Source organism: Meriones unguiculatus, chromosome 4 (assembly GCF_030254825.1).
Source record: "Meriones unguiculatus strain TT.TT164.6M chromosome 4, Bangor_MerUng_6.1, whole genome shotgun sequence".
Classification (NCBI taxonomy): Eukaryota; Metazoa; Chordata; class Mammalia; order Rodentia; family Muridae; genus Meriones; species Meriones unguiculatus.
The window spans coordinates 107,192,993-107,203,287 of record NC_083352.1 but is presented as its reverse complement, the minus strand read 5'-3'; the positions used below and the strand labels follow the sequence as shown (position 1 = coordinate 107,203,287).

Below are 10,295 nucleotides of genomic sequence, written 5' to 3'. Positions count from 1 at the left end.
GCGGGAGCGGCTGGGGCCGGGTGTTAGGAAACCCCCGGGAGTTGAGACAGCCCGGGAGGAGAAGTCTTCAGCTCTCAAGGGACTGCAATCTTGAGGAGGATGGAGGAAGGTTCTTTGAGGTGGGGGAAATCCCGATTGTCAGCTCGGCCGTTCTCAGGTGTGCCGTGGGCCTGGCAAAGGAAGCCGCGTTCAGGTACCCAAGCCTGGCAGCTCTGCAGTTGGCAGAGACTGATGACCCCGCGAGCCCCTCGCGACGCCGGGCCGGGCTAGGCAGGGTGCGGGGCGGAGCTAGCCAGGGACTGGCTGGGGGCTGCCCCGCCCGGCGCCTGGGCCTCCACGCCGGCCCCCGGGGAGGAGTTATGATAATTTCCTTCTCATTAAGGCGTCCAGGTCCCCCCGGCTATTGCCGGGACACTGTGTGAGGGTGAGAGTCCTCCGGTCCGCGGCTGCGGCCTCTTACACACCTACGGCGGCCACATCTGCGCGCACAGCCACCAATGCGCGTCCAGTGACCGGGACAGCGAGGCCCGCGCGGTGCGTGGGCGGCGGCAGACGCCTGGCCACCGTGACCCCGATTGTGGATTTACCGCTCGGGGGGTGGGGGGAGCCTGGATTTAACTGGCGACTATTTTGGGGGACGCCGGACGCCATGTTGTGGAAAATAACAGATAATGTCAAGTATGAAGAGGATTGCGAGGTGAGCGGGGGAGCTAGGGTACCGGGGTCGCCGGCCGAGGCTGGGGACCTTCGCGCGGAGCCCTCGCCTCCTGGAGAGATGAGGGCCAGTCCCCTGGACACCCCTCGGCCATCTCCTGGGCCCCTCGTTGAATCTGGTCTTGTCCCTCGGGGGCCGGGCCTGGCAAGAGCGTGGCAGACCCACCCACAAAGCTCAACAGTGGGTTCCTACGAAGCGCACGGCCCTCCTTTCCGTTTTCCCCGAAGAGCGAGCGCCCTGTCTCCGACTCTCGGACATTCCTTCCCCCCCCCCCCACGAAGTCTGTTCAAAGTGTCCACGAAGGCTTCCCTGCCGGCGACACCTTTGCGGAGTCTCCTCCAAGGAAGGCTTGTCACCTGCCCCGCTACCTCTTCGGGAGAGGAAAAGAAAAGAAAAAAATCCAAACAACTGCAGCTCGGTTTTTCTTTTCCTTTTTTTTTTTTTTTTTTTTTTCCAAGAGAAGTGGGGGTTGGGGACTACGCGGTGGGGGTGAGGCCAGATGGGGCCTTGAGCGCTCGCGAGTACTCTAGCCTGTCAGACAGGTTGAGCTAGAGTTTCGGAGAGTAGGAGGGAGGGAGGCGGCGAGCGGGAAGAGGAAGAAGACTCAGGCGGCGCGAGGCGAGCCCCGGGGAGCGTGCCGGGGAGAGCCGGCGCGGCCGGGCTGCGGGAGCGCACCGCGCGTCCGCACGGCCTGGAGGGGGCTGCCCCGTGCGTGCATGCCCGGGAGCTCCCGCCAGGGGGCGACAGCTCCCCGCTCCTGTGCCCCGGCTACCCTTGTGACCCCCGGGACTGATGAAGACACATCTTTTAGGAATTAAGTCTGACCGCCTTGGGGCGAGGAGACGTGCGCGGGCAAAGGTTGCCCGATTTGGCAGAGTCCTTTTCATTCTTTCTCTACACCGGCTTGTGTGAGAACCTTGACCTAAAGGCACAGAAGGCACGGGCTTGGCTAGCCAGGACCCCAGCTCCCGGTCCCGAGTGTTGGCGCCCGCTCTCCGGACGACCTCACCGTATCTAGCCTTACCTGGGAGTGTCACTTCCGCCCTCGGTGGTCTCGCCTCCCAATGGAGTGGATGGTCTTAAGGGCGGGGAAAATGTGCTCCTTGCCGCCTGTATTACGTATGATCCGCGACGGCTGCCTTTGGCGCGCTGCGGGGAGATGGGAAAGCTGGTGAGCGAGTACGATTTGAGCCGGGTTCGCCACACGCCAACTTCCAGGGGCACCGCTTACCGCCACGGCCGCGGCCTCTCCCGGACGGTGGCAGGGAGCTCACACTTGGCACCTCCGAGCGCCCCAAGCAGTACAGCGCCTTCGCCTGTGTGCTTGAAGGACTCGTTCCCCCAAGTCTTAGACAGATGGTTTACAACGAAGTCCCTGGGGCGCTTTGTCCCCGGGCGCCCTCGGGCTCAGGGGCGGGTCGAGACGGGTGGTGCGAGCTGGACGGGGCGCAGAGGCGCTCCTCCCTTGGCTGGCCTGTTCGCTGTAGTAGGGTTTCGTGTTAACCGGGTTTCTGCCGTTTCTCTCCCAGGATCGCCATGACGCCGGCAGTAATGGGAACCCTCGCATCCCCCACCTCTCTTCTGCTGGGCAACATCTCTACAGCCCCGCTCCGCCTCTCTCGCACACCGGGGTTGCCGAGTACCAGCCGCCGCCGTACTTCCCGCCTCCCTACCAGCAGCTGGCATACTCGCAGTCCGCCGACCCTTACTCGCACCTGGGAGAGGCTTACGCCGCCGCCGTCAACCCCCTGCACCAGCCTACTCCCACCGGCAGCCAGCAGCAGGCCTGGCCGGGTCGACAGAGCCAGGAGGGCGCTAGCCTCGCCTCGCACCACGGGCGCCCTGCAGGCCTGCTACCCCACATTTCAGGGCTGGAGGGGGGCTCGGTGAGCGCCCGGCGGGAAGCCTACCGCCGATCTGACCTGCTGCTGCCCCATGCCCACGCCCTGGAAGCCGCTGGTTTGGCGGAGAACCTGGGGCTGCACGAGATGGCTCACCCCATTGAGGAGGTGCAGGTGGGCAGCGGCGCGCGCCGGGGGCTGGCCCTCCAGCCTCTCCACCTTCCTCCAAACTTAAAAGAAATTGTCGCTTTTTCCCCCCAGAATGTGGACGATCCGCACCTGCTTCTTCATGATCAGACTGTCATTCGCAAAGGTAAACAGTGACCCTTGGTGCCTTAACCAGTGAAGTTGCCCCTTTTCTGGGGAGGTGGGGGTATGAAGTGGCTAGCATGGGTCATCCAGTGGAGGAGGGGCCTGGCGATGTCACGCATCCGGAGACTACATTTAAGTAGTAGAAAAATCATTATTTCTGACCTGGACTAAAAGAACTCCGAGGAGCCGTAAATTTTGAGAGATTTTTGGTGGTGGTGGTGATACTTTCAAAACAAAGTTTAATTCTGTAGCCCAGAGTGGCCCTCAACTCACTGGAAACCCTTGGCTTAACCTTCCTAGGGCTGGCATTACCCGTGGGAGGCTGTCATTTAACTTGAAAACAGAAGAGACAAAAAGGACACAAACAGTACCCCGGTTTTCTGATTCTATGACGGTTTCTAATTGTTGAACAGATTGAACTAATTTTTACTTTTAAGAAGAACATTTATTATTATGTGTGGGAGTCAAAATCTAACCTGTAGAGGTCGGTTTTCTCGGCTTCAGAGGTTGAACTCCGGGCAGGCTTGGCAGTGAGCGTGCTACTACTGAGTAAAGGGATTTTATTTCTTCTGCATAGCTATTGGAGAGGCCCTTAATTCTAACACTATTTAATGGGTTCCTCCTAATACACTGCCTTAATAAGGACAGACCTTGGTGATTTTATAGGAGGGGAGGGGACTGGGGAAATCGGATTACAGTGGGTGGCTCCTGATTGAGTTATACACTGACTGTTACTCGGTCTTTGAGGGAAAATGGAATCACCCTAAATTACAGGTAGTTAAGGTCTTGGGACCGTGAACTGCATGAGTAGTAAACTGGGAGCGGACGGGGTTTGGAGAAGAACACCTGGGAAACAAACTAAATCTCTGAGGAGATTTAAACAGACCCGTCGAATCTGTGTTTCTGAATTCCCCTCTGTCAGCTGCACGGAAGGGTTCGGGCGATTGATCTAAGTGTGCCCTGCGGTTTCGGCTCATGATGGCCGGGGGTAGGGGGAGGATGCCATTTATTTTGTATTGAAGCAGTTTTCTGAAAGCAAATGCTTTAATTAAACAGATTACTGTGGTGGCCAGGAACTAGGAGGGGGAAAAAAAAAAACCCAACTCCTCCATGTGTGGAATCTTGACTAATTAAGGTTAGGAGGTGTTAACGCATGGTTTCAGACTCCAGTCTTTAAAGAAAGACTATAGCTTTTAAAAGCCTTCTTGCAATACGTAATTCTCTGCTGGGACCTTTCCGAAGGCCGGCGGCCTTCAGCTTTGGCTTGCCTTTTCGAAAAGGTCTCTGCCCCATCGTCCACTTCTAATGACAGACCTGTTCCACTGTCGCCTGTCCCCACCCCCACCCCCGCAGGACCCATTTCAATGACCAAGAACCCTTTGGGGCTCCCCTGCCAGAAGGACCTGGTGGGAGCAGTCATGAACCCCAGCGAGGTGTTCTGCTCTGTCCCCGGAAGACTGTCCCTGCTCAGCTCCACATCTAAGTACAAAGTGACTGTGGCCGAGGTGCAGAGGCGACTGTCACCACCAGAATGCCTAAACGCCTCGCTCCTGGGAGGCGTGCTCAGAAGGTGACACACGGTCGAGGGCCCCCTGGGGTTTGGGTAGCCCCCTGGGGTTTGGGTAGCCGAAGGTGAATATATCTGTACGAGGGTCTGGAGGTATTTTTAACATTTATGTAACTTTCATATCTTAACACTGAATCCTAATCTGTGTTAAGAGAGCTTTTTAGTGCATCTCCTTCCCAAGGTGCTAAAGCAGCAGTAACAGGTTATTATCATTTGGTTGGGATTAAGAGGCAGCAGCTGTGTGGAGGGCAGGGGAAGGGGGGGTGGCTTCTAGTGCTCCCCCCCACCAGGAAGTTGGGGGGGGTGCTGCCAGAGTCCTGAGTGGAGGTCTTTTTGCACCCCTGCTAGTGGAAATATTCTGAGATTTTTAGAGGGAAGTCGGGTTTGTGTTTTTGTTTGCTTGGTTGTTTTTTTCTTTCTTTCTTTCTTTTTCTTTTCTTGAGAGTAGCCAACTTTCTTTTCCACACAGAGCAAAATCCAAAAATGGAGGCCGGTCCCTGCGGGAAAAGTTGGATAAAATTGGGTTGAACCTTCCAGCTGGGAGAAGGAAAGCTGCCCACGTCACCCTGCTCACGTCTCTCGTGGAAGGTCAGTGCCGCTGCGCTTTCGCTTTCACTGACTTCAAGCCTGTCCTAGAGAAAACACGGTCACTCTTACGAACTCATCACCCACGGAAGTTAGAGCGTTTCAGAGTATTCACCGCAGTGCACTATAACACTTTACCTGACAAGGTGATGTTCACACCTCTGGATGCTGATATAACGCATTTGGGGGCTTCACTCAGAAAGTCATGTTACCAAAATTTTGATTTTTTTATTTTTCTGAACCAATGAAATCATACGATACAATGGCAAAACTTTCCCTGTGAAGCGAACCAGCTTTTGAAAGTTGAAAGGTGCAGTCAGTGATCCCTCCACTGAGAGTCAGAATCGCTGTTTTTCCTTCTGGCTACACTAAGGGTCCTGCTTAGTGAATACAATGAGCTCTGGCTCAATTCATCATTTCTTCCTTTTCATCAAAAGGGGGATAAAAAGGAATGAAACCCCTGGTCCACAGCTGAGCCTCTTTCTCCATTCCTGAGGTCATAGCTGTGTCCGTCCAGTTTTTGAATGGAGACCCTTCCCCTAGCCTGAAAGGTAGCCAAGACTGCCATGCTTAGCCTTTAAACGAAAAGACAACAAAGTAAGGATGTTCGGTAACAACAAAGCATGTTGTTACCGAAGCAAGGAAGGTGGACTTACTCGCCAGTGCCTCGGCCGAGGTCTGTGGGCCCCTGTGCTGTCAATGGTGCTGCCTGGCTTAGGCTTACGATGGCCACGGAGAGTGAGTTCTTCAGAGCAGAGCTGTCTTTGAACACTTTGTTTCCCTTGCCACACGATGTGACTGCGGTGCTGAAAGGGACTTGGCAGAGTGCCCCCCCCCCCGCCCCTCATGCCTTTTCAGTCTGCCTTTGGAGGTCAGGGGGCAGCAGAAAGGCCTGATTGAGAACAGCCATCTTGCATGGAGAATGGGGTGGGTGGGTTTCTAACCGGGCTTTGCTAGGCTCCTTTACTAGCTGCACTGAGAAGTTTAAATAAGAGAGTGGTGTTCCAACAATGGTGTGTGGATTCTGACTCGCCCCCCACACACACCCGGCCTCCACACAGTCTTGAGCCCTAAAGCAAGGTTACCTTTATTGGAAGAAGAAATGATTTTTCTCCCCTTTCTCTCCCCACTCTGAACCCCCTTAAACCTTTAGGTTAAGGCTTTGTTTTCAGTCAAGGTGTCCCCAGCCTCCACTCTTCCGAGCATTGCTGGTTGAACCCAGGAACTCAGGCAGCTCCACCAGAGTCCCATCTCCGCCTTGAGCCTCAACTTCCTGAGAACCAGGTCTCAGGCTTATCACACTGCTGTACGACTTCTTCTTATTTTAATTGTCTTTAGAGACTGAGCCTTCTGTTTCCCCTGGCTGGCTGTGCAGCCTACGATAAACCTGAAATGAGCTTCCTGCCTTCACCTTCCTAGAGTTTGATATTTTTTTTAAAGGAGTGGCGGTGTAAAGTACCTTAACTGCTAGCACTCTGGAGGATATCTTTTGAGTCCAAGGCTTTCCTCCTCTACCTACAGCAAGTTACAGGTTAGTCAGTACCATACAGGGAGTCCCAGTCTTGAAAGCAGGATTCTAGACCACCAGCCAGGTGGTGGAAGTAGACGCCTTTAATCCCAGCACTTGGGAGGCAAAGATCTATGAGTTCAAGTACAGCCGGAGCTACACAGAGAAGCCCTGTCTTAGAAAAACCAAGGGGAAAAAGATAAGAGATCCTAGATTACCCTTAGGAATCATGGCAGACACTGAAGACCCTGCCTCAAAACAAGAAAACCAACTCCTGAAAGCTGTCCTCTGACCTTTAGCACCATGCAGTACCATGCACACACACACATGCACACAGGCACACGCGCATACATGGGCAATTAATGACAAATTGGGAAGCACCTAAGGGTAGCAAAGTATGGGATTTTACTTTAGAAGACAAAGGGAGGGGCTAAAGAGATTCGGTCTGTGATTAAGAGCACTGGTTGCCCTTCTAGAAGTCACGAGTTCAATACCCAGCAACTACATAGTGGCTCAGAACCTTCTAAAATGAGATCTGGTGCCCTCTTCTGTTGCACATACATACAGGAAGACAGCACTCAAATGCGTAAATAAGTAAAACATTAAAGAAGCCAGATGGTGGTAGTATACACCTGTAATCCCAGCATTCCCGGGGAGGCAGAGGCCAGCCTCTTCTACAAAGGAGTCCAGGACAGCAGGGTTAAAAAGGAGAAGACAAAGTGACTAGGCTGACCGCAGCCACTTTAGACCCTAAACCCCTTGGCAACTGCTGCTATTATTGTAGGCGAAGCCGTCCATTTGGCTCGGGACTTTGCCTATGTCTGCGAAGCTGAGTTTCCCAGTAAAGCAGTGGCTGACTATTTAACCAGACCGCATCTTGGGGGACGGAATGAGATGGCCACGAGGAAGAGTATGTTGTTGGCAGCACAGTGAGTATCTGGCCTGCACAGCCTCCCCCCCCTCCCCCAGGGGGCTCAAAACCCCAAAGCAATGGGAAATAGCTAGAGCTTTGCTGAGTCAGACCAGCAACATCTAGTGGCATTTAGAGGAGGGGAACCACGGTGAATTGCTTCTTCATCCTAGGGGGCACTGGTGGCTGCTGACTCGGCTCACAGGAGTCAGCACACCCTGGTTATCCCATCTCGGTATGTGCAAGACTTTGTGCAGCTAGCAGGGTTTGCCTGGTATGCATGAAGCTAGGCCAGCATCTTCAGCACCACATAAAAACCGAAGCCCGTCGTGGTGACGCACGCCTTTGGTCCCAGTGCTTGGGAGGAGGCAGATCTCTTGAGATTGAGGCCATCCTGGTCTACAAGTAAGCTCCAGGACAGCCAGGGCCACACAGAGAAACCCTGTCTCAGAAAAACAAAACAAGTCCACCACCACCCCCCAAAAATGGGAGGAGCTCCAACCTGGGCTCTATGAGACTGGTCCTTTTACCTTGGCCAGGTATGTCTGGACTTGATCCACTTACCTTTTCTCATTGCAGCAGAAATTAAATGAGAGCCATTAATTGAGGACCTGGCACAGGATAGGTGCTAAGTATAGAGGTGTGGGGTTTAGAGTTTAGGGGATGTCTCACTTAGTAGACTGCTTGCTTTGCATACGTGTAAATTCATACCAAGAGCAGAGGTGAATACCTATGATCTCGTACTGGGGAGGTAGAGGCTGGAATAAATTCAAGGTTGTTCTTGGCTACATGGTGGGTTCAAGGCCAGCCTCCACCTTTGGAGACTGTCTCAAAAACACAATAAATGGAAAACAAGCAAGGTTCTTTTTTTTTCTTCTTAAGACAGGGTTTCTCAGTGTAGCCTTGGCTGTCTTTAGACTCCCTTTGTAGACCAGGCTGGCCTTGAACCCACAGCAATCCAGGTCCTTCTGCCTCCCTGAGCACTGAGAGCCCCCCATGCCTGGCTAGTAGATACATTCTTGCTTCCAAGTTCATTCTAACGGGATCAGGGGGGAATTCATTCTGTCAAGAGCCAAATAACGTTCACCAATTGTCCCTGCAGGCAGGTGTGCAAAGAATTCACAGACCTTCTCCATCAGGACCGAACACCCAACGGGAACAACAGGCCCGCCCCGGTCTTGGAGACGAACATACAGAACTGCTTGTCTCATTTCAGCCTGATAACTCATGGCTTTGGCAGCCAGGCCATCTGCGCCGCCGTGTCTGCAGTGCAGAATTATATCAAGGAGGCTCTCATCACCCTCGACAAGTCCTACATGAACCCAGGGGACCAGAGTCCAGCTGATTCCAACAAAACGATGGAGAAAATGGAAAAGCAGCGGAAGTAAAGCTGTTGTGTGGAGGCCAGAGAGTGAAAGAAGAGGACTGGAGCCCCTTTCGCCGGGGCCGCCTGGGAAGCATCCGGACGGGGCAAGCAATTACCATCCACCTCACTCTTGGAGTCTGCCCTCTTGGAGTCTTGTGACTTTTCTACTTAACCCTGGACATGCTTTCCTGAAGCGATTTGGTTTGATTCTTTTACTCATTAAACATTTATATATTTTTTTGGAAATCCAGTCCCTCTCTGAAAGGTGCTATGAGTTTTAGAACTCTTCTGTGAAAGCTTCCTGGGCCAACAAGAAACTCCGTGCTTAGCTGCTGACACAGCAGATGGGAGTACGATAAAGGGATTGATGGTTCATAACTTATTTTTTCTTCAGTGTTAAGATAATGGCTGGCTTTTATGTCCACGAAAATATTTATCTAAAATAAAAAAAAAAAATAGTATTTATCTAGCTTTCCCCACCCCCTCAGCCATCACACCTTCTGGTAGGAGCCAAAGGTCAGACGTTCTTAGCAGCTATTCGGTGGTATGTGACAGGTTTGTAGCCCCTGCTCAAAAAGGGCTCTCCTATTTTAAAAAAGAAAGCAAAGCCCGCTGGTTGTTTCATGTTTCCTTCCTCTTTATTAAAAAAAAAAAATATATTGAAAGTTTAAAATTCTATAAATAGTAGAATTTTTTTTAAATGACCTGTTCCTTTAAGGTATAGAAGCTTTATTTGCATATTTATTTCATATCTTGATATTTTTTTTTTTTCCACATAAACTTGAAGAGGGTAGGCACACAGCGGCGCCTGTCATCCCCAAGTCCCCGAGGAAGCTCTGTGTTGAAAAACTGTTGAGTGTACAGATTTTATTTATGCATAATTTAACGGGATCTGTAAATACTTCTTATGACTTTTTGAGAAATGGGATTCGATTTTAATATTAACTTTTAATGGTGATGGGTACCATAGCCCCTCCCTCTAGATTTTATGCATATGCACACAGGGTATTGAGACTGAAGATGAAGCTGGGCTTTGCTCTTGGCTGGTCAGGCATTATTTAATTGGAGCTGTCTAGAAAGCAATATACGTCTCGTTCCTGCGGGCTGAACCAGAAGGTCTAGAGTATAGTTTGTGTGGGTGAAGTGTGGACTGGGATTGAACCTCTATGCCTGTAAGTGCTACCTAAATAATTGTTGTGTGTATGATACCTGTAAAATAAAAATATTCTCGATAGAATCTGAAAGTCTGGTTCTGACCCATTTTTTCCCCGCAGCTCCTAGGAAAGTAGGATCGATCAAGGCTAACCTGAGGCTTGACTTTGGTTAATTCTATAGACAGAATAAGGAACTCTTGGTGCTACAGAAGGATCTTGAAGCTTCTCTCTCTAGTTGACGCTGCTCAGTTGCCCCAAAGCCTTCCTGAGTTCATCTTTTTCCTTATGAGCTGAGTACCAGCACCTGGAGGTGTTGGGAGCATGCTCTTATGACAGGC

At 52.0% G+C, this 10,295-nt stretch overlaps 1 protein-coding gene across 1 annotated transcript; it reads left to right on the top strand.

Annotated features, from left to right (window-relative positions):
• Positions 1 to 408: 408 nt before the first annotated feature.
• Positions 409 to 10,043, top strand: Tfap2c (transcription factor AP-2 gamma). Its single transcript, XM_021650089.2, has 7 exons — positions 409 to 697; positions 2,245 to 2,730; positions 2,818 to 2,869; positions 4,222 to 4,438; positions 4,905 to 5,023; positions 7,312 to 7,456; positions 8,540 to 10,043. Exons 1-7 carry the CDS (start codon positions 650 to 652, stop codon positions 8,823 to 8,825), a joined length of 1,353 nt encoding a protein of 450 aa, XP_021505764.1. The 5' UTR covers positions 409 to 649; the 3' UTR covers positions 8,826 to 10,043.
• The last annotated feature ends 252 nt before the right edge of the window (positions 10,044 to 10,295 follow it).

Bases quoted from the DNA above. Each gene is read 5' to 3' on its own strand.
- Tfap2c (XM_021650089.2), top strand. From the start codon at position 650: ATGTTGTGGAAAATAACAGATAATGTCAAGTATGAAGAGGATTGCGAG. The intron at 2,731-2,817 runs GTGGGCAGCGGC...TTTTCCCCCCAG, and splicing joins ACCCCATTGAGGAGGTGCAG to AATGTGGACGATCCGCACCT. The intron at 7,457-8,539 runs GTGAGTATCTGG...TTGTCCCTGCAG, and splicing joins AGTATGTTGTTGGCAGCACA to GCAGGTGTGCAAAGAATTCA.